The sequence below is a fragment of the Megalops cyprinoides genome, chromosome 21, assembly GCF_013368585.1.
Source record: "Megalops cyprinoides isolate fMegCyp1 chromosome 21, fMegCyp1.pri, whole genome shotgun sequence".
Classification (NCBI taxonomy): Eukaryota; Metazoa; Chordata; class Actinopteri; order Elopiformes; family Megalopidae; genus Megalops; species Megalops cyprinoides.
Window position 1 is genome coordinate 21,612,649 of NC_050603.1, and position 24,476 is coordinate 21,637,124.

The 24,476-nt window shown below is 46.6% G+C and overlaps 1 protein-coding gene across 1 annotated transcript in view; it reads right to left on the reverse strand.

Moving 5' to 3' along the window:
• Positions 1-24,476, reverse strand: part of trappc9 (trafficking protein particle complex 9) — a 267,915-nt gene that overhangs the window by 202,810 nt on the left and 40,629 nt on the right. The window contains exons 10-12 of the mRNA XM_036555457.1: positions 16,324-16,450; positions 14,395-14,540; positions 804-889 (exon numbers count right to left, since the gene is read on the reverse strand). Coding sequence (XP_036411350.1) covers positions 804-889; positions 14,395-14,540; positions 16,324-16,450 — 359 coding nt within the window. The remainder of the gene's footprint in view (positions 1-803; positions 890-14,394; positions 14,541-16,323; positions 16,451-24,476) is intronic.

Here is a 24,476-nt window from a genome sequence, read left to right on the forward strand (position 1 = left end):
ATGTGGGTTATGGCCATCAGTAACGTATACTTCAGAGGATCTAAATGTAAATCCAGACATTCACAGACGCCACTTGCCGAGGCTTTATTTAAATGGATTGCTGGTATGAAACCGGCACTGGGAGAGGGCGGAGGGGGTTTGAACAGTCAGCTTGCTTTAATGAGGGCCCTGATCGAAATCTTCAGCACAAAGAGCTACCCCTCGCTACACAGCCCATCAAACAGGCCGTGTTAAATTGGACGCCCCGACGCCTGATGGGGTTTTTAGAGCGGGGCTCGGACGGACAGGGGGGCAGCAAATGCGTATCTGAATTTAATAGGTTCTCACTCTCACTCTCACTCTCCTAACAGAGACGTTTTAACACTGACAGGAAGAAACGCCCAGCATAAACCCTAATGGCACCGTGGGGCTTTCTTCCTCTTACATTATGCGATGTGTCAGTCCAGAGTTTCCTCTGTTCTCTTATCCCATACACTTATTATCCACATTAAAATGCCACAATTGGGCTTTTAAAAGCTTTCAATAGCAAATTAATGATAACAATGGAAACATTAGCGGAATGTAGCTACTGAGGCTGATTAAGCACCAGTGCATCCTTAACGTAAAGTTTGGTTAAGTTGGGAGAGCATGTTCTTCATTCCTTGTTTCTGACCAAAACAGGCCCTGCCCAGACCACCACTAGGTTTTGACATTCGGCCGAGGAGACACCGGAGGAAAATTAAATACCGGGTAAAGAGGGTTTGCTGTTTCCGTTTGCTTCTCCATCTTGACCCCTCACCATTGCGCCGCGACGCCACACTCACCATGTTCTCCACACGCAGCTCGAAGGGCATGGGGTTGTACACCATCAGCTGGACCTCACACACATCACCCTGCACCCACTGGAAGTCTGCGAAAACAGAATGGCAAGAGAACCCCAGTTACAGCATGAGGAGAGACCAGGAGAAGTGAGGGGTACGACCAGATCATCACATCGATCATTTCCTGCATGCCATGTGGAACATTCCGACACCCTGTGAGATGCTCCAGGTATTTTCCATTATGACTCTGTCACCAGGGCTAGTTAACTGGACTTGTTTTTTTTTTTTAAAAAGTAAATGGCAGCCAAACGCCTTTCAAACTGGTATCTTTCAAATCTGGTAGCAGTTTTTGCCAGTTTTTGCTATTTTTACATTTCCAATCTTCAGTTAACAGTTAACAGTCTGGCAAACATCACAGGCCAGTCCAGCCCAGTAGCTGGTGCTTTTTTAAAGCAGTGTTGTGGAGCACGTTTAGAGGAGTCCAACAAGAAAATTAAATTAAACCAACATAATGAGAGGATAAAAACAGTTTACCATCCAATTAGCACCAAATTTACCTTTGTTCAGAGGACTCGTCAAATCAGTACATTGCCTCCTTGCTAGGAATGAGGTATCCTGAATATCTTTCTGTAGAACTATACTGCTCATCTAGCACAAAGATCCCAAGTTTATGTAGTCTTACTTTCATATATACTTAATTATCTTACAACAACTGGATCAAAGGGAACACAAAAAGAAACCAGCAGTTTTTGATGACCAGTACCACTGTTTCTAACAGCACAAAGAAGGGACAATCTTATACAGCATTCATAAAATTGCCTTGTGTAAGGAACACTTCCTCAAATATACCTGTTCCAAGGTCAACCTGAAATGCACCACATTAACCCCGTTTTGACCTACACCTAATTCTGTATTGATTTTTACAGATGTCACACTAACAAGTACCGCAAGGCCTGAAACAATGAGTTTTGTATTTGATGTGGTTGACTGAACACAAATAGCTAAACTAAGCGAGCAGGGAGTCAAGGTCATTCTCAGTAAGGTCATTCTTTCAGAGCTGTTGTTTTTTGAAACCCAGCGAGCAAGACGCAGGGAGCACCAGCATGTGCTGTGTATGAGAGCAAACTTAATGAATCCAGAGATAATAACCAGCTTGCAAACCCCCCCACAATTATTACAGAACATTTCTGACACAAAATCCATAATATGTACCATAAAGCAGTCCTTTGTGTGTGCTCAGGAAGCTGTATGCGTGCGCACACTTCACCAGGGACGTTGAAAACGGAGCAGGAACAGACAAAGGAAAAGACTGCTTCATAAGGGCAGGTATGAGTCCCGCTCCTTCCCCCTCCCAATAACTGAAACGCCAGGCGAGTCTGAGCTGAAAGTCCCCGTGCTGATTGACCTTAAAGCCCCGGCTGCGCGTGCCGGGGGGTCAGTGAAGAGGTTTGCGCTCTCGGCCTTGATGAGCCGGCGTTAGCGCCACGCCGCGCTCCTCCCCGGCTCCGGAGGCGCGCAGAGCTCGGCCGTCTGGTCCGCCGCTCTAATTGCGGAGCTCCTGCCGCGACTAGCCAACATTCAGATTGAATAATACGTTCATAATCAGAACGCAATCACGTCCTAATGAAATCTTGTTAACATTTAAAGGTAAGTGGTTTGGAGGACTTGGGAGAAGGCGCGCCGCACTCCTGGAAACTGTGAATGGCAGGAATATGAAAAACAGCAGAGGGAGCAAACTGAACATTTCAAGACAATAGTATTACACTGTAATCTCAGACGATTTTTAAATCTGATAAATGTGAGATTAAATCCACTACATATGTTTGTGTGTGTTTGTGTGTGCGTGCGCAAGTTTGTACATGCATGCGAGAGTTGGTGTAGGTGCCTTCATGCGTGTGTGTGTCTGTGTGCAAGTTTGAGCGTGTACGTGCATGTGTGTATATACGTGTGTGTGTGTGTATGTTTTCATGTGTGTGCGCAAGTTTGAGTGTGTACATGCATGTAACAGTTTGTGTAGGTGCCTGCATGTGAGACTTTGTGTAGATGCGTGTGTGTGTGTGTGTGTGTGTGTGTGTGTATGTGTGTGCACATGTACACTTGAGCAACACAACTTTGTAAACATTTGCATAACGGTACTTTATACAATTAATTAGTACATGCTTAAGGCAGATGGGCGGCATAATCCTTAAATGCCTCAAGACTTACAAAATATACAAATTTTTAAATTTGCACAAGCTTCCTAAACACGTGCAATGCCTACTAATGTATTCCATTAGCCAGCGTTGTGTACTTGGAGCTACTCAAACAAAATTCATTAGACTCCAAGCCAAAACAGGGGACAAATGGGCACAGATGGAGTCATGTTAGGGCTCACTGTTAGTTCACTGATCAAATGAAATTAATCTGTACTGCAATCAATACAAGATATTCTAATGAAGCGACACTGACCCACAAATATTTCGCTGTGTCAAAAGATCAAGACTAGAAAAATATGTGAAAAATGCAAATGGTGTCTTTGATCTCGGTGTGCTGCTGCAGAATTTTTGGGTGTAGAGTCAAAAGATGTTTCCTTCAGCGGCGATCCTGTAGAGTTTCGTTATGCTGGGAGATGAAGGTCTACCGTTGCATTTCAAATCCACACCACACAGGGCAGGAATTGGCTGCGGCGGGCCAGAGCGACAGAGCGTGTTTTTGGACATAACGGGTATGAAGCTGGAGCTGTGACTTCTGTGGCTTCACTGGCAGCTACACTGACCCAGGAATGGAGAAAGTGAATGTTTCTCAGTTACAGCCGCGCTGGGAGCTCGGCCCGAACCTCCACACAGGGGAAAAAAAAAAAAAAAAAAAACAGGCGAGCGCTACTTTCAAAACGAAGACAAAAACCTGGATGCTAACACTGCATATTGGCATAAGCCTTTCAAAGTCTCAAACAACGAAACAATCAAACTCAATTCAGACTAAGACAATTTCAGTCGTCTGTCTTAATTTTGTCATTCCTGGTGAAAGACTTAACATTTGTATCCGAAAACACATTTGTTGCCTCTAAATATTACGGTCACTACTGCCTACACGTGCCTAGTGATGGCCTCAGTTGCATATCCATCATGTGGTGTGCCAGAGAATTTGCAACATCCTTTACTGCTGTCCACCTCCCTAGTATTCTAGCTGGGAGTGACCGAGCTGAATTTGACATACGAGTGTAATGGTGTGAGCTTAAAAGCATGGACTCTTACCCCTCTGCATGGCAGACACGACTCAGAGTAGCCGTTCACAAAAGGCAACACTTCTACTCCTTTAAAAGTAACTCCTCAATCTGTTTAGCTCCATCTTGAGAGTGCTTTTCTATCACTCTGGTCTGCAGGAAACTTAATCCATTCTCTCTCATTCACTTCATGGTCTGGAGTTTTGCCTCGCGTTTAACTACAGGACCAGAAATAAGCAGTTCTTGCCGCCATCATAATACCCAATCACTATGGCAATGACAGCTACAGCAGTGAGAGAAATTTGAAGAGAATACGTGTCTAGAATAAAGACATTAATGCGCTGAAGTTAAATTTGAGAGCAAATTTAAACACAGGGTGGGCCAGTCGGACCGTGTCCCTTTATAAACATGCAAACCCCCTCCTTCTCCTCCATGTTGAATGTGTGCTCCTATACTGCTCTGTTGCGATGTCTAAATACAGTAAGTGGTCTCATAAGATGAGCCCTGACAAATCCTGGCAGAAACGCAGCAGGCGGGAGGATTTATGCCCGGTAAGCCTCGGCTGCGCTCATGGGAAATTAAAGGCAGTCAGAGGAGGACGTCCATAATGCGAGCGCGCCCAGAGAGATCCCTCATAACTTCACAGGAGCCCTCGCAGAGCCGGCCAATTAAAAAAAAAAAAAGGAAACGGGAGCCGGGAGCCGGGGAGGAAAGGGACGGCGCGGCCACTCACGGCGCCCGGCCCACTCGGTTTGGACCAACGGGCCACGAGCGTGAGCCGATGCCCCTGTCGGCGGAGGAGTAATGAGGTGTCACGCCTTTGACGACGAGCCACACCGGTGTGCCGCGCGGCTTCTCGTATGACCGTCTCTGCGGGAGCGTTCCGTCACAACTAATAACCGCTCGGAAGAGCGTCTCCGCTTGTACTGCAATGTTCAGTCATCCCCCAGCGAGGATCCGCAGGAAACTTAATCTGGCCTGCTTCTTACACCGCATGGTTTGGGGCTCTGTTTTTCAATGGACAACAAGATGAGCAGAAATACTGGAGCTGCATTGGTCAATACGCCCGACTACCACTGAAAACAATGCAGGCACCGACAGTGAGGGAAATTTCAAGAGGACATCCAACTAAAAACGAATTTAAAAACACATTTACTTTCATTCATCGGTTTAAGAATTGAGAGCAAATTCACGCACAGTGCGAGCCAGGCAGAAAGTCAGACCCTCCAAACGTGACAGATGTCCAGTCAAACAGCGGACAGAGCCTGGCCCTGGAGTCTGAAGAATGTCACACTGGATTTAAGCAGGTGTACACGACGACTGGTTTTATCTATCTTAATGGAATATTCAAAAAGGCCTAGGAGTTTAGGCCGGGGAGAAAAAAAAAAGAGATGCAAATCAATGGCACTGCAGAGATCTCCAAAGCTGCAGGCGTTCTCTTTGAAACTCCATTGATTAAATTTTATCAGACCTCTTCCCTGAATGAATGAGCGCACTGCTAAGAAGCGGCTTCGTGACGTCGGTCCCCCCCCCCCCCAAACACCGCTCCATTCGTTTGACTGTTCAGTCCCTGTTCCGCTAGTTATGATAAACCATAAGACATTTACTGCTCTTGTATTTGTCCAATTGATCCTAACAATGAGCTGGCAGCCACAGCAATCTCTGGCGGTGAATAATGCATGCGTGCGAAGCGGGGGAGACCGGCTGCTGAACGCGGCGGCGCGAGGTAACCCCTCGGCAGGAGCGGCATTATTAACGCACGGCCGCAGCGCCGGCTTACGCATGCAGACCGGAGGGGCTGCGGGTCTGGTTACTTAATCCCAGGAACCCACGCGCACGCGGCAGCTGCAAACCTGAGCGACCTCGCGGGCGTTTCTTACGCAATGAAAGCCGGCCAAGGCGCTACAACGCTCTCAAAACTGCGAACGCGGACCAAAAGGAGCACAAGGACACACGAAGTGACACTTATTCAGTTCACTTATTCAGCCCCGTGTGCGCGCCCCACATACCCAATGGCGGATCGAAAAGTCCGCGGCTTCACCTGGTCAGATGTCTGTATCACACGCAGGAGTGTGCCATATAATATCGGCGTCTTTGTGACCTTCAGGATTACTGCTGTAGGTGTTCGCTAAAATGGAAAATTGAACAAAACTGAAAATGAGGCAGTGATTACACCGATTTAGACTTCCTGCTGAAAAACTGTCCCCTGTTTTTTCTGCCAGTGACCAGTGCAGAGATGGAACACAACTAGAACTGCTATAATGAGAGGCTATTGCAGCCGGCGGAATGCAAATGCTGAAGCCAGCGGACATTATGTTGTAAAATAGCTGAGGGATTCTGGAGGAGCATCTGGGTGAGGCTGCAATCCCTTCAGTGCATCCTTTACAATCTAAACAGGAAGGGTTAGCTGTCGGCAGTTCTGCAGAGACCGCGTTGGGTCAGTACAGAACGCGCACACGGGCAAGGTCTGGCCTGCCCTCCACCAACAGCTTCAGTTTAGAGCAGCAGTCTGGCATGCTTTCACTGGGCCAGAAATAAAAATGAATAGATGAGTCCACACCGCCCTGCCCATGAGGATCGTTTGGAACCCTTCAGTCCACCTGCCAAAAGCCGTAAAAAGGCACCATCGCTCCAGGCCCTGCTTTGACAGGTGGCTCTTTCCATTAGAAGACAGATGAGCACTCTCCAGCTCTCTCGCTTTTGTTTCTGGTGAAGGCAGTCAGCAGCCTCCCCCCACCCCTCCCCCGCACCCCCGTTGCCCTCTCCAAATTCTCCCCGCCCCACCAGGGTTCCGCCCCGGACTAGGACGGCAGGAACACGCTCTTCAATTAGGCCGGTGATGGATCGGGGGTTCTGAACGACACTCCAAAAATGCCCATGGGATCGGTCACCGTCAGCGGCAGACACATAATCCACAGAAAGCGCCTCCGCGTGCCCCTTCCCAGCAGCCTCTGCTTCATCTGCCTCTCTTCCCGGCCCCGGCTTTGCCAAATCGCAATCAGTCCACACAAATTCACAGTCACGCGCAAAGCCTTTTTCCAGCGCCCATGGAAGCGGAAGAGCCAAACTCACCCCGGCACGCACCTTAGCAGCGCAACACCGCTGCGTGAAAACCACAGCTTTCACATCTCAGAGGATCACTGGCGCATCCTGCAAGAGCCAATTAACTCCGCCTCCAGATTGGGTTTCGCAGACCCCTCTAGCACGGCCAAACGGGCCTGGCGCGATGACTGGCAGTTAAGCGCTCTCGGGCAGGGAGCACAATGCTGTTTCCTTCACCGGGGCCGATTAAATAAAACAGCTCCATCTGCCGACTAACAACCACCAAGTTTATGACTCCGCCCGGGCACCGTCGAGACCCTGCCATTCGGCCCTTTCTGCTCAGCGGCGCCGCGAGTGCCAGGGAGTTAAGCTGAAACGGCTGAGCTGCGCGCCGTTACAAAAAGGGTCACATGGCGGTCCCCTGAGAGACGCCCGCTTTTCATTAAGTGAAAGCCTCCGCCCCTCAGCTATCAGCTTTAAGGCCGGTATGCCTGCGTGGACAACTCGAGCCAAAAACAGTCACCGATGTGAGACGGGTTTGAATCGCTCCTTCGGGAGGGCACCGAAGCCAACAGAGCCTTACATAAAACACTACAGCGGAAGACCGGATTTAACTGTCGGACCAATGAAAGGCCTGTCCAGCAGGTGGTGTGAGAGAGAGACGACAGAGCTTAGCGCTGTGTGGAAGAGGTGCGCACACAACCATAAAGACATCCTTACAACAGGTAACACCCCAGGCTCATTACACAACTAATGACAAGTGCCGGCTTTATAACTCATAAAATTGCGCCTCCTCCCCCATGGCCCTAAAAAAACACCAGAGCATTAGTGGATCTCCACTGGACAACTGGCAGACATGACACCAATGGGAGTCGCGTTTCCAGTCATTTTCCTCTGAAGCAAAAAAATTATTTTTTTTTTGGTAATAAAGTAATATCCATAATATTCATATTAAGTAAAATGAATTGGCTTTTGTTTCTCCGGCCATCTGCCCAGCACTGTCCTACACCTCACAGCTCACAATGATGGGCCATCCTGCTCTCCGCTGGATCCACAGGATGCAAAAAGCCCCTTTGTTTTATAGTTTATGCGGAGAGTAGGGTACCTATGGGCCACAGCAGTGAAAGCCTTAAAGACACTCTTATGTAGTCCCAAACCCCCCCAATCGTTCTTCTTGCCTGCATATGTGTTCAAACTGTCTGCACCCCCTCGGTCAGTTCGATAGCATTTATGTGGCAGTGACTCTGATGGATTCTCTGCCTCTTCTCCCTGCCTCTCCTTCCTACGGGCATACCCTAAACGATCCGGATGCGATTTGCCCTCACACGTTACATCACACCAGGCAAACGGGCCGCTCGGGACGTCAAAAGGCCCTTCTTTTCCGGAACGTCCTGCCATAATTGGGGTCAAAAGCCTCGCTCCGGCTTTTGAGATCAGCGTCCGCACTCCTTATTAGCAGATCGGCGCTTTGTCGGCGTTTGATTATTTTTACATTAATAAAGGCACTCATTTTGCATCCAGAAACAGAAAAAACACAAACAAGTGCAGCAGAAATTGATGGGTGAAAATATTTTTCTCTGTCTCACCGCCTGCCAACCCAGAACACAATGTCTGAGTTCTGTGTCAAGCTGCCCGGTTATAAATACCACCTTTTCCACTGACTCACATAACGTCCCCTGCAATCCAGGCCTTATCAGCATCCACAGCAGCGTGTAAACAGTCACACACTTATGTAAAAACCGTCAGCAACACAACATTCCAGTCCGCGGGGAAAAGCATACGCAGACAGCGATGTGTGGATCTCATAAGGGCAACATGAAACGGCACGGCCAGAGACCTATTAGTGTGGCAGTGCAGCAAGCTGTGACTTGCTTGGGAGATGCAAGGAGGACCCATGAACCTGTGCCGGTCTGTTTAACAGGGCAGTCAATGCAAGGTTCTCACTGCTACAGTCTGCAGGGGTGGACAGATCCTTCCCAGAATGCACTGGTAGAAAGAACCTGAATCTGAACAGCGGACTGAGAATGAAAGATGTGCTGTTTTATCATTGCATTAAGTTAGGTTTTTTTTTTTTTTTAAAGCACATCTACGCTAAGAGATTGCATGTCTGCTGGGTAAGACAGCATCATTTGAATGTGTAAGAAGTACACTGCAAATCACGCGTAACAATAACAATGGCTTCTTTATGGACGTAAATCCCAACAAAGGCAATCAATAGGGAGCCGTGGGTATTACAGGGGAATTAAAATTTCACAAAAGAAAGGAAATACCTGGAGGTTTGCAAGGACAGTGCTCACGTCTTCTTAAAGAGAGCGAGCCCATTTAATCCTGCCTTTTCAAATTAGCGAGAAACAGTCAAATTAAAGCAAACTCCCCATAACATACAGCCCCTGGCTGGATTTAGCTCAAGGTAATGTGTGCAAATGTATTCCACTCTCTTCAAATGCAATGTTCGGCCCGAAACGAATAGGAAACACAGGGGCTTAAATAAATCATAAATATTGAAACGAAGTTTCGAGTTTGAGGTTCTGTGCTTCTCTGTGTGGAAACTCGAGGTTAACCCTTGTGCGTTCACATTCAAGACAACTGCCGGCCGTGAAGGTCGAACGTCTTCTTTTACTCAGGTAGCTGCACAGCGTACCACGTCTCTGCATGAATTCAGAAAAGCCAGCATTTATAGGAAACATTTATAAACTTGTTCGAACCACAAGGTAAACACTACTTTACTGGACAGCACATGTTCAAGGGGAAACTCTAGTGGCTGAGGACATCTGGACAGGCTTGTGTTTTCTTGCAGAGGTTGTTGGCTTTGGGCTGCTGCTGTCTGAAACCTTGCACTGTCAAAAGGGCAGAGTGGTGCTCACCCCTGAAACCTGGAAACAGTCAATCGCTCCCCGCTAAAAGAAGAGCTTTCAGTTACTGAGGTAAACTTAACTCCAGACTTAAAGTCAGGAACAATAGCTGGGGGCTCATGAGCCGTACTGCATCCCACAGCCAGGTAACTTTTACCAGGAAAGTTACAGCACCTTAAACCCGAACTTTCCACGTGACTGTGGAGTAAAGTGGATGATCGCTGCAACAAATACTACACACTTGTGCTTACATTGGTAAAACATGCATCGACTGCGCAGTAATATCAATGGAGGTGCTGGTGGATACTGGCAGATACGGCAGTATCTTAAACCAAGTCTCTGAGCAATTACAGAGAAAAACAATCCCCTATTATAGAATGCCCCTTTTTATAGCTTTGCATCAATCTTCTTTATGGAATATGACACGGAGCGGAGCGCACCAAAATTGTCCGGAGCTCGCATTCCGGAGCAGGACAGCAAATCTCCTCCCGCTTATGACTGCAAAGCATGTGGCAAAGGAGGCAGTAAACTCTAAAAAGTCAGTAAACCCTAAAAGCCCTGCACGGAGAGGGAGGGAGAAACAATGCGTTCACATTCAGCTAAAACCACATTCTCGGCGGGCGTTCGTCGACGGCCCTCGTGTGCAGCACGGCTTTGGGGCGGCCTCAAGCTTCAGTCCTCCTCAGAACCCGCTAAGAGGTGGGCGCAAACGGCTCTGCTTCGGCGCCGCTGTGAAGCACCTCTCGGCGGACGCGTTATTTAAAATGCCTCTCCGCTTCTGGCAGCTTAAGGGGCTGAATGTCAGCCGTTCTGACTGACAGCTGTGACGTTCAGCCGGTGAGATTGACGGGTGAGGAGGCGGAGACGGAGAGCATGGCGGCGAAAATCCCGAGGACGCCGCCAGCCTCTCAGTGAGGTGCACTTGAAGGAGGACAGGAGGAAGGCTGGGACGTCTTCTATGCTGAGAGAAACTGCTTTCCTCTGCACAATCTTAAAAAACATCCTTTGTCGTTTCCATATTCTTTTAGACTGTTGTGCTGACGTGACTGAGGTCCTGACCAGTTGTGTCAGTGACTGCTGAACTGATACTTTCTGCTTGAAAGCGTAAAATTCTACATTCCACCAGTTCACTACCAAGGAGTCCATCTATGCTAATATTCCATTTTAAAAAACTGCATTGAACAAAATGAGCAGTGAAGAACACAGGAGAGGAACAGCAGTTTTGTGGGTCCTCCTGCCTACAGTTCAGGTAGCCTACCCCCAACATTTCAGGCTTTCACATAAATTTCATGTAGCCAAAGGACCTTTGCCTGTATTTCACCTTCTGCTGTCTACATTTGCCATAGCCAATACCCTTGTCTGTATTTCAGGCTCTGGTGTGTAAATTTTATGTGGCTAAGCCCCTACCCTAAATTTCATACGCTGCTGTGTAAACTTCATAAAGCCAAAACCCTTCTCTACATTTCAGGTTCTGCTCTCTCATTATCAGGTTCTGTCAGAAATTTTGTGCGAATGTCAGGTAGCCAAACGCTTGTCTGTAACACTTATGCACCGCTGTCCACGGTCCAGGTTCTGCTGTCTAAATGTCGAGTCTTGCGGTCTGAGCGTCGGGTTCTTCTGAATGTCAGGTTGGCAAACCCTTGTCTAAATTTCAGGTCCCGCGGTGTGACAGTCGGGCCGAGCGGGGCCTTTTGGCGGAGGTGCGGCGCGGGCTCCGGCGCGGCGCAGGGTGGCGGGGTGAAGGGCACTCGTGAGGCGCTGCTCTATTTGTCTCGCAGCGTGGCATCCGGCAGCTCCGCAGAGGGGTGCTGACAGGCGGCTGCGCGATACCGACGCGTCCGCGCCCGAACCTCTCCACGCGCTCGGAGGGAGAGTGAGAGAGAGGGTGACATCATCTCCTTTTTCTCCTCACGCAATGGCAGAGCGAGCGGCCACAGCCAGGAGACAGCCTGGCGCACAGAACATCGTCCTTTAGAGGATTTAAAATTGCACGTTTCACTCTCCCAGGTCGGTTTCTGTATGTCGCCTCAGGCCCCTAACTTACCACAGCAGTGCTATTCAAACTGGGATTTCTAAGAGAAATCATTCCCTACGCTACTTTACGCACATGCTTACACACGCATCCAGAGTAATATTATATCCATCTTCTCAGATGTTAAGTCCAGTTTAAAGCTGGTGAGAAATGCTTGTAATGGTCTAAAATATTTAAACAGATGTGCCCGTTACAGGTGCAGTTTATCACGCCTGAAAAACTGCATGTCAGGAGAGGTGACTCACTTGCCCACAGCCTTGGCGCGCTGGCAGCTTCTGTCCTGGATGACAAATATCTGTCACTGTTTGAGCGGCCTGGGAATTTACTGGTGGAGGGCATTAATCCGGCCCGGACCGCGGAGATAATATCCCCTGCTTACGAGGGCCGCCCCGCCGGAATTTGCACAGGGGTCATAATGTAACAAACATTCTATGAATAATTGAAATTATTAACAACGCTATACAGACCGCAAGGAAATTTCCATTTTTTTCTTCCAGTGCCTTTCGTTTCACGGCTTAAGACAAAACTTGTTTCCTGGAGCACAAAAATTGCAGAGATGAATCAGCCTGAGCTGACAGGCCTCTGTAATTCACTACCATATTTAATATGAGGATATCTGCAATGACTGCGTGGTACATAAATGGCTGCAGGGTAAGACTGTGTGTAGCTACCGAGGGTCAGACAATGAGAGCTGAAAAAGACAGGCAGCTAGAGACTCTGGACAATGCATCACTCTCTAACAGGACACACAGCACTGGAAAAAAGGATAAAACAATACTAGTTAACATGCAGTCGACAAGGACTTACATCACTCTACAGTTCTATATATGAAGGATAAATAATTCATAATATAAATTATTACTGCTGTCACTGTCAGTCACTGTTGCGTGGTTCCAAATGTCATTCTTATAAGGATGGCACCAGCTGAGTTTTTCTAGCCCGTTACAGATATTCAGTATTCACTGAAACTGGTTTCTTATGCAGATTCTGTGAAATTTTCCCTCATATTTGTGTGTCTTATGGTTTTCTAAGCAACAGTGTGACTTCAGTGAGTGCAGTAAACATAGCTCACATAAGAAATGTGGAAAATGAAGTATTCAGTTAGCTTCAAATTAAAACATCTGTATCTGTACCTCCAAATTGTCAGTTATTTCATAGCCAGCTCATTAATATACATTGAATGACATCGTGCAAGAGGGCACACATTAAAAAACAAGCAAAAGCACACTAACAAAAACTTGAAAATAAGAGTGAAGCAAATTCACACGTGGTACTTAAAGGATTTATAACACAGCGCGATATTCAGCCATTCTGTGACATTCTCTTTTCAACTTAGCATTCAAACACAAAACTTGAATGTGATAGGAAGATCCAGCACGTTTTAAGCATGGCGATCAATAAGAAGAGTTTGAAATGGCCTTGACTCTGCAGCATGCGAGGTTCTGAACTCATGGGAATTGGCCTGTTATATCTGAAGCAGTACAGCACGCAATCTACAGTTGGTCTGTATTCACAGGCTCGGCCGCGCTCCTTGAACGGCTTCACTGATAAATACTACATAAAAACCATGAGCTATGCAAACTGCTCAGGATAAAATGCGATATAATGCAGCGTGAGATCAGGGCCTGCCGGAGGAGACGTTTAACCCCATCCTGCAGCTCTCTGAAACTCAAGGGCGCATTTGTGCTGAAACCCCATCTGTCTTTGTCCGCTTCCTGCCACTAGAACGTTCTTCAGTTCTTCTACAGATAAAAAGGGGGGGGGGGGGGGCCCTCAAGAGCAAGCTCATATGCCAGGCCTCATCGAAAAGCCAGCCAACTACAGATTTTTTTTAAAACATTGACCAGAAAACAAGAAACGACAGAGAAATTCTACATTCTAATGTATATGGGAATGACAAGGCATTTACTGAATTTACACATAGCTAGTCACCTCCATACAACTGGCAACTTAAGCTCAATCTGCCTCGCTGTGATGCCAATATGCCTTATGTGGAGCTGAACCTATTATATAATGTGAGAGAACATGCCATATTCTTAATATCACCACTTAAACAGACTTGAGCAGTGGAAATTTGCCCTTTTCTGTATGTTGAAGACCTTTTTTGTCTAGAGACAGGCAAATACTGTACTCTTACCAATGGAAAATTGCATGCAGAGGGACACATTCTGTTGTAACATACGAGTTGTTATACTCCACAGTACAGGTTACACACTGAGGTAGTCACCTACCTGACATGAAAAGCATGGAGGAAGGAAAAAGGCTTATTCTTTTATCAAGCTAAAATGGGATCTTTTCCACCTTAATGGAATGGAAAGTGACATGTCTGGCTGCCAGAGTTAGGCCTTTGAGCTGGCAGCGGAGGCTCCCGTGTTTGAGGGTTACGCGTGGGTATGTGTGCAGACCGGGTGGGAAGGCGGGCGGGGTGTGTGGGGGGGGGGGGGTTTCGGGTGTTCCCCAGCTCACCGATCTTCTTGCAGCGCTCCTCCCCACAGTTGTGCATGATGATGGGCGAGTAGATGAAGGGGCTCTTGGTGCTCATGTTCTGTCCCAGGAGGCCCTTCACCTTGTGGGGTCGCAGCGTGACCGGCAGGTTGAGGAGCTTTACAGACCTGTTTCGGAGCGAGGGGGTGGGGAGGGGAGAGGGAGAAAAAGAGAGAGAGAAGGGGGGGGGGGGGGGGGGGGGGGGGGAGAGAATGGCCACATTACACTCAACAAGACAGAGCCCAAGAAAGCTCACCCCGAGAGAGACCCTGGCAATTTAGGCCTGGACCATGGGCAGGTTCTGGAGCCAGAGGATACTGCTGATTCAGCACTGTTAGCTGTGAGTGGAACAGCGCCTGTTTCAGGATAGCCCATTCCCGTCTCGCCCCACACTCACACACGGCCTCACAGCTCGGACGGCTGCCGTTAGACATGGCTCCCTTCCAGATCTGTCTGCACTCAAGAAGCAGCCACTGCCTCTTCCTCACCGAGTTACGGCAAACAAACAGACACATGCCACGTAAGGGAGAGAGCGTGAGAAAACTAAACAGAGAAGAATTAAGGATGTAAAGGTACAGCAGGAGGGGAAATGAGTGGCAGAAGTGCCTCATGGAACACTATGCTGAGCACACAGAGACAGCCCGACATACAGCTGTGGCCACAGGTCTGCTTTCCGTGCATGCAGCACACAGTATTTTAAGGGGATGTGTGCAATGCCTGGATTCAAAGCTTCTGTGCATGTTACTAGAGGAAAACAATAGAATATAAAATAAATGAACAAACATATATAAGCCTGTTGCTGAGACAAAGTTTCTTAAATTGAAAAACCTGAAACTGTTTCTGGACAGCATACATCTCTCAGACCTGGATTTCTGGATCTTACAACAGAGTTAAGAACTGTATCTACCCTGACCACTCTTTTACAGTTAAAGTATCCTAAATATTTGCATTAAAATGTACTTTTAAAAAGTAATTTGTAAAGACATCAATACCTTTATATCAGTAACTACTGTTTGATATAATGAAACCACAGCAGTATCCTGGCAAAACCTAAAGTAAAATTAACAGCCAATACTTTACTACATTGAATATAATTGAAAGAATTATACAAACATTCCCCCATCTCTAAACATGCTGCTACCAATAAAACAAAGCCCTCCAGGTACGTACATTTAATTTTCACAAGAAAATGAATTTTTGTAATTACATTTGTAATTAAACAAGGACTTCAGTGAGAAAACCCATTTCAGAAAAACTTTCTTTCGAAAAACAACTCATTAGAACCCACTGATCTTCTGCACATCTGTGCAAAGCCGTCCTGCAACTCAATTAGTCAATGACGCTTTCAGATCTTCCCGGTGTGTTCAGCACTGCTAGGCGTCTGGTACTGGAGAACTGTTTACCCCTTACATGTACCTTTCAATAAGCACTTCCATTAGTTGCATTAATTTCCTCTGGCAATAAACAACCCAACTGGAAGCCAGGACTGATTGAAATGAGCCAAGATCAAGCAAAAAAACGTGCAGTGAAGCCGTCAACAAGTAGCTGGGAACTGCGCATTGCAAAAATGAATAAAAGACTTTTTATGCTATAAAAGAAGATCAAAAAAAATGAAGCTTCACTTAGAGGCTGTGCAGTCTTGATCTACAAAGTACTAACAGACTCAAATATGCTACAAGAGCTTACATAAAGAGGCACATGATGCCAGACAAATCTTAAACTCCACATAAATAAGCATGAGGGTTCTCATTGCAGCTAATGTTTGAGCGTGTGTGACACACCTGACACTACGCCCCTTTGCGTGACGCGGATGCGAGCTCTTTTACAGCAAAAGAGGCAGGCTGCCTCAGAGGCAGTGAGGCGGGCTCCCTCACAGGAAGTGGCACGGGAAAGAGCGGGACTCTGACTCACTTGACGATGGGCAGCCTGGTGAAGGGGACAGGTGGCAGCTTCAGCCCGTCTGGGAGAGTGATGACCTCCATGCCTCCGGGACACTTGGAGGTGTAGTTTTCCAAGCTCTGGGTGACCTCTTTCTTCTCTGTGGGAAATGAAAAACACTGTTAAAAACTGGAGGTGGCTCACTGCTGCTATGGCATTACACGGGGGGGGGGGGGGCGGCGGCAAATCTGCTGGCTGCCCCTGCCAAAATACAGAACTGAATATGCTTCGTAATCGCAAGACAGCTTCGAGACAATGGCTGTAAACACTATGATTTTTCACCTCCAAGAAAACACTGAATTTTTGAGGCGAGGATGCTCTGGGGGGCTGACAGTCTTCCAGAAGAGTGGATTCTTTACACACAGGTGCTTCACTGTCACTTCTACTCATCGGGGGGTTAACCTCTGCCGTCAACATAAATTTAACGAGGCAAATTACCTCGCACTTGTAGATCATTGGGTGTGCGCTTCACGGAGTGTCCTATTTCACCCTGGCCTTCAGGTGGACTGACACCATTTTATGGCTATATCTATAAAAGGTTTACGACCGCGCTATGTCATCGCTCCGGGACCGCTCTCTTTCTTGCATAACAAACATGTCTCTCTGAGTTACACTGCTGCACCCGTCAGAAAGGGGAGGGGGCACGATCCTCCCTCACTGCGCTCAGCCTCATTGCTTATTAATGGTCGCACCACTAATTGTTCCAGGAGGACGGGGTTGGAGGCTGAAGGACGCTACCAGAATATCACAAGGGGTTTTGCTGCCTGGCTCTTCCAGCCTGTAATAAGGAGGTGCACTCCTGACGCGGTGAACAGTCTAAAAAAAGACGAAAAAAAAAAAATACACAGCAGGTGAGTTTTTATGACACACCCTTGTGTTTAAGCCGATATCGTTATCCCCCAGCAATAAAAAGTCAGCCATCTCTGCAGGGGGAACTGGATGACCCCAATGATTGGTTTGTGGTTTGTGATTCCTGCTTCGGCGGACCTTCTTATTGGCTTTTGGCGATAAAGAATACAGCAAAATATCTTTGTTTTTCCTGCACTAAAATGGCACGCCATAATGCATTCCATTGGTTCATGGACACTCAAAACGGAAGGTTTTAAGACCTCAATCTCAGGTTGACAGCTTCAAAACTAAAGTGCCCAGAAGATTGCAGACGCAGTGAGGAGTCTCACATTCAAATTCAGCAGGCCACTTTTGGGCCACTACCCAGACAATAGAAAATGACTCATGAATCTGCGTCAAAGCCTTATGCATGTGTATTGCACTGTCACAATCAGTTTGGGGATTTACCCAAGACCTGCAGTTTCCAGCTGCAGGACTCTCAACAAACACAAATGTTCTGCATTCAGATTAGGAAGAAAATAATATGTCTGGCAATATTGCTTTTCAAAGTACATTATTCTACTGCGGAAGAGAAACTACCTCTGCCGTCAAACACTTGGCCACTTGGAGCCAGCTCCTGCCTGCCACTGGTTAATTCGACCGAGCCTTGACACGCCTGCAGTCGATAGCTTTCATCCCTTTTGAAAAATGCATTGCGGCTCCAGTAGCAAAAGCCTACAGCAAAAAATAATGTGACCAGCGAGCTGAAGGACATCTGTGTGGTGTGGCGGACAATGTGGTATTGATTACTTTTCTGGGAAAATTTGCTGTAAGCCCAAAAATGCACTCCCCAAGTTCACCGCGTGGCAAACAAATCCGTTGGACTGCACAGTCCGTTTTCTCAGCCGGCTCCCCTCTCGGCTATCTCGGCTAGAGTAAACTTTTCTTCAGCCCGGGAAAATCTGCTGTGAAAGTTGCTTTCACAGTTGAAGGTATCAAGAGGGAAAAGGTGAGTAAACAAACGCTTCTGTGAATTTAAGTGCTTCCTTGTGAAGACGCGGGCCTCATCTTCAGCAAAACGGACTTCACTTTCCCCTAATGCATGCAAAGACTTGTGCTTTTAAATTTGTATATGCACGCAGGTCTTCACGGGTGCTCACATACAATGAAACATTTAACGCAAAACTGCAGGCCAGCCATCAGAACCACTTCAACTGATACTGTAATCATTTGTTGCGGTCTACCACTGAGGACAGGCAGTATTAATTGGTTCATTGTTATGCACCTGATGCCAATAGGTTATCCACAGTATAAAAGTAGGTGTGAGGAGGTGAAGGAGGTCATTTCTGAAGGAGCTGCAGAGTTGTGGCATTGGCCTTAGTTATCTTTCTGTGTACGAAAACGTCCACTAGTCTTGTGGACTTATTTACTCATATACTATTTAAAATAAAATAACTCTAGATACTCGTCTTTGTTCTTTGAAAACATTGTTTAATGTGAGGCTCTCTACCTCACAATGTCCTAAACTCAAATGCTTTTGCTGAGGAACTTTCTGCATTTACTATATACCCATATTATTCTATTTTGATTTTTTAGCCTCAAGGCCTGAATTTCAAGTACAGAAAACAATTGCTTTCACTTTAATTTCATGATTGATCTATTCTGAAAGCACTGGTTCTGTCCAGATAGAAATACTACCATTCAATAAGAAATAGCCATCACTTTGCATCAGCGTTTGGAATTCCACTGAAGCATCCACTCAGAGTGAAGAGCCAATTTCCTGGCTGTATATCAGCAATAATAAAATGGACTTTGCAGAGATTCTCTTCTCTTTCACACTGCTCAAACTGAACAGCTGAGCGTGACATTAATAACACAACGCTTACGTTCCCTCAGAACATTCCCTCAAAATTTAAGACTAGAAAGTTGACTGGAAAATGGCCATTTTCACAGAGAGGCTTTCTAAAAAAAATGCATTGCGGCTTTCACAGCCGCAATGCTGAAAATGGCCACTTTCACAGAAAATGCTGTGAAAATTGAAAACAAGCTGAAAAATGCCCAGTTTACAGGTAAGCTTTCAGTCTTAACTGGAAAATACCCATTTTCATTGACAAGATTTCAGATTTAACTAGGGAGCCTATTTTCACTGAGCTGACAGGTACTGTAAACAGCCAGTTATGGAAAACCACAAAGTGCTGAAATCGCTGTTGGAAAGCCACTGTGCCCAAAACTTTCTGCAGGGAGAACACGTGTTTTCTGCTCTTCATATGTGACAAACACAAAGGGTGACTGAAGTGAAGCTATCGTTTTTGTTTTTTTAAATTTCCAATGAGAAAATTCACTAATAAACATTTAAATAACTCCACAAATACAGCTGCTGCTGTACCTCTTAAGATAAATCTCAAAATCAATAAAAAAAAAAAAAAAATCACCATCACTTTCACCATTATGCTCTTGCAAACGGCGCACATTGTTTAGACTGAAGAGCTTCACTTTTAACCAAACATAACCATCACCATGCAGGTGCTGCACAAGTGACAGCAAGATGGTCATTGAGCTTTGAACATTTCCTAACAAGGCCAATGGTACATCTAGGAAGGCAGTAAATACCAAGAAATGCCTGTGTGTGTCTGTTTGTGTCTGGGATGGACAGAGAAATCCAAACACAGTACATCACCGCGGAGAGGCAGAAAATAATTACCACGCCAGCCCCCGGCCCGTTTTATTGCTGTTTTAGGACGGTGTAGACAATAGGAAGAACAATAACTGCAGGCAAATAACAGGCTCCAGGAGAGCGATAGGCCAGTCCACCTGTGTCTAATTCACACCCTCGCTTTGGGCGGGTCGCCCCCTCGTCTCCGGGTTTCGTGAGCGGAACGGCGAGCGCGTTCATCCGTCTGCCCACACGCACCACCTTGACGCCCGCTGCTGTTGCCCCAGCAAACATTCCATAAAGAGCCAGGGACGCTAGCACACAGGAGGCGCAAAAGGTGAAAACACCGCTGTCATGGAGGCACAGTGCGGCTCTGCTCATGACATTGGATCGAGTGGAAAGAGAGGAGAAGGGGTGACAGAATTTAAGGTAGACATTTTTTTTTGTGTGTATGTGTGAAACTGAAACTTATTAAAACAGCAGACATTCTCTGCTGTGTCTCCGAGTGCATGATCATGCAGGGAAAAGCAAAAACAGACACACACACACACACACACACACACACACACACTCACTCACAGACATTATATATATATAAATATATGTATAGTTTTCCAATTCCAGTCCTCTGGGAGTTCGGAGCACCCAACAGGGAGAGCAGTTTCTGCTTTGGCAGAGAAGTAATGACAAGCATATCATGGGCGAAGCTCACACAGTGATTCATAATAACTTCTCAACTCCGAGGCATTAATCATCCCGCCGAAGACAAAAAAAATAAAGAAATAAAGAAATGAAGGAACAAAAAAAAAGAGGGGCGCGAAGCCGTGCTGGCTCGGCAGAGCTCCATCCAAAATTAGCGCCGGGTGTTATTCCGTCTAGAAAGGAACAGAACTCGGTGCGCCGGGGACTGGCTGACACTGGCAGGCGGGCTGGCAGCCCGGGCACACACGGGCCCTTAATCGGCCCACGCGAGCGCCGCACAAGCTCCCCGACGTCCCCGCCCACCAGCTCCGGGGCCTCGACACCGGGGGGAACAGGGAACGGCAAACGGCATCCGCTAATAACCGAAATAACCACGCTGAAATCCCATTAATGGCCGCTTTCAATTTGCCTGTTCCGTTCTTGGATGTTGAGCCAATGTCAGAATGCAAACGGCTTGATTTTGTTCGCTGCCCTCTCTGAGGCATCTGCTCAGATTACAGCAGGAGCAAATGGAGTTAGCGATTGGCTGAATCTGTGCTTGGATGTTGAGAATATGGTCGCGTGTGCAGTAAATGGCTTGGTTTCCCATTACAGTCTAAGAAGCATCTGCTCAGATTAAAATGACAAAACATGAATAAAATCAAGGAAATGCAAGTGCGCGAATACTGACATCAACATCAATGTCAATGTCTGGCACCAGCGACCCGAGAATATTAAAGTCATTCTTTCCAATGTTTTTCCAAAGTGAGAAAGCATAATGCTGAGGAAAACTCAGAGTAACACACTCAAGGCTAACTGACTGAAGCATCCGGTGAACAAAGTGACAGATTAACACAGACATACCAAGACGTCATCACAGACACGCAAACGTTAACACAAGACGTATTTTGTCTATTCTCTGTAAAGTGACTTTATTATTTGCAGTAGTAGTGGTAACTGTCATCATTATTTAAACACATTCACAGGCCCTCAAGAAAGCTGGCAAAATCAAAAATGATGGCTTTTTTTTCTTCAGCTGTAACATGAGAACCATTAGATATGAATTACTCAAATTAATGGAAATCTCAATACCATCTTCCCCCGGACCTCTGTGAGATCATGGCCCCTTTTCAAACTAATGCAACGCCAAGAGAGAACATGATAACCGTTTGTACGCTGTTGCTATTCAAGAATAAATTAGACGAGCAGGACTGTGTTAAGAAAAGGAATTGAACAGAATCAATTTACTAGACAGCATGAATGTAAAAGCACAAAACCTGCTTTTATCTTAAAAACAAAATGACAAGCAGTGATGAAGGAAAAAACCTACTGGTCCTTGATCTATTCAATTTCATTTTATTGTTACCAATAGAGCCATGTTTAATGAAAATACTTCAAGTGATTTTTGATGGCCATCAACACTGACTGCTCCGTGGTTATGCAATGAGCGTCGCCCCACAGGCTCACTGCTCTGGAGACACCTTCAGACACTAACCAAAAGCACGTGAAAATAGTGTGTCGTTCCTGCGGCGGCAGTGTAGCATAGTGGTTAAGGAGCAGGACTCGTAACCGAAAGGTTGCCGGTTCGATCCCCGCTGGGACACTGCTGCTGTACCCTTGGGCAAGGTACTTAACCCACAATTGCCTCAGTAAAATATCCAGCTGTATAAATGGATAACATTGTAAAGAACTGTAACCTATGTAAGTCGCTTCGGATAAAAGCGTCTGCTAAATGAATAAATGTAAATGTAAATGAATTTCAGGATAAAAAGTAATGGCTAAAATCACACACTCCTAGCTGTAGCTGTTACTATGGAAGATGGTGACAGAAATCCTAACAAATGCTAACTTGTCTAATATGAAAATTGAAGAACTCTAACCATCTGAGAAAGCACAACAAGTCAATGGATTTCCATATCCCTCAGGTTTTAAGTGACTTTCTGCTTAGGTAGGCAACTGATTGCTGCAGCCCGTGTTATGTTTTAAACCCAGCTACCCGAAGCTGTGTGCCTAACTATCCCGAGGTCTGTAGCCACAATGGACGCTGACAAATGGCAAACTATAAATAAATGCTACCTCCACTTTACCACGGAGGGGGAAGGTGAGCCTTTTCTTTCTTTCTTTTTTTTGTGAGCTGAGTAATGAGCCACCGCAGTACACAGGCGCGGCTGAATAAATGAACCCTGGCATTTCCAATTCTGGCCCAGAGGAGATTTAGTGAGCACGGTAACAAAGGGGCTTCCGGGCGAAGGGGAGCGATCTCACGCCTCCAAATCCGGACACAGCGTGCACTGAGGAGGTAGATCTGGGGGGTACTGTCTGTCAGGCAGGGTGGGTTATTCAAACTACCAGGCAGACGGGTTTAGCGGTACAACTGCATAAAGCGCTTGGGATGTCATTACATGACGGGCAACAGTCAGCCAGTCGCCCGATACAGTCCTGCTGCTGAGATAAATATTAGAAGTAGCCTTGCTCAGGAAACACTTATCCAAAGAGACTTACACGTATCTAATTTTTACACATACAACAGCAGTGGCCCACCTGGGAATTGCACCGGCAAACTTTAGGTTATGAGCCCTGTGCCTGACCACAACGGCCACACTGCTGCTCCTCTTCAGGCAACTGTGTACAGTCTGAACTTTCCCAAACTCAGGGATGAAGTTGCTAAGCGCAGCACTTTGCTGTACTCCTGACAGCCAGAACTCCATTGACAGAACACACAACTTTTCTTGCACACTATCTACAAGCTAAGGCCAATCAGGCCCGTACACCTGGCACATTTCAATATGAAGTTTTGCAACAGATTTCCCCCAATTTGTGCAGGTCAGTCAACACATTTAGGAGTCCCTTCATCCTAAAAAAGACTGGAAATTTCATTCGAGATTTCCACTGAACTCCGGACCAATGGGGACGCATCCACTCCACGGTAACAGCCGGCCGCAATATAACCCAGAAAGGCGCTTTCCGGGACGCAGGAAGGAAAGGTCGGTCCAGGCCTGGCTTACTGAATGTTGAACCTGTGTGCGCTGGTGCTGGATTCACCTCTCGCCATCCTCGGCGAGCTGGCGGGGGCAGGGGGTCGCGAGAGGACGACTTCATTACGCGGTCCGGCGAAGCAGAACGCCCGAGCTCTCTCCTCCGGCTGCTCAAGCCCTCCGGGGGGAGCAGCCGGCCCTCCGAAGGTGGCGAGGTTCTGTGCGCGTGCCTCTCGCTCCAGACAGGTACCTCTGTGGCGAGTTCGCCAATTCTGACAAGGGGAGGGACTAAAAAAACACTGAAATACCATGATTACGGCCTGTTCACATATGTCCTTTGGTGGAAAAATGAGGGTGACTCATGACAAAGCTGGTGAAATACAGCTTTGTGTTTAGACAGGTTTTCATTGGACGATTTACTGAAGACTAATACGATAAAAGAAATCAGTCATTTGTCCCCTTTTAAATACTTTAAGATAGCATTAAATCTTACAATATATAAGTACTTTAAACATTATTTATTTACCGTAAGATAACCCTAAATACTGTAAGATGTGGTTTCGGTAGTATGTCTCCCATGCAAACTGCAGACTACAGTCTGTGTGCTCTTTGATCACTAGTTCAGTCCTATCCATTTTAAAAGTAATGTTACATTTTTTAAACAATATGTTCAGCTGTACATTTGTACACAGTTCAATGGTTTGTCAATTTTACAGCCAATTTGATGTCTGCCGTTTTTACCCTGTTTTTCCCAAGTGAACAAAACCCAACTGAGAGAGAGTTTACATGAAGTTCACAAAGGCAATGCAACAACACACATTATTACAATTAGGAGCCAGTTGCTGACTGAGGATACTTACTGAAATGGACATGTTAGAAACAGTAAAAGAGGGTCAGGACCTTTATCAGTCTCAGGTCCAGCCCTCTGAACCCCCTTTCTGGAGTTAACATAGTGCCTGGGCTTTGCTGTGTGTCTTCACCTAAGCCCC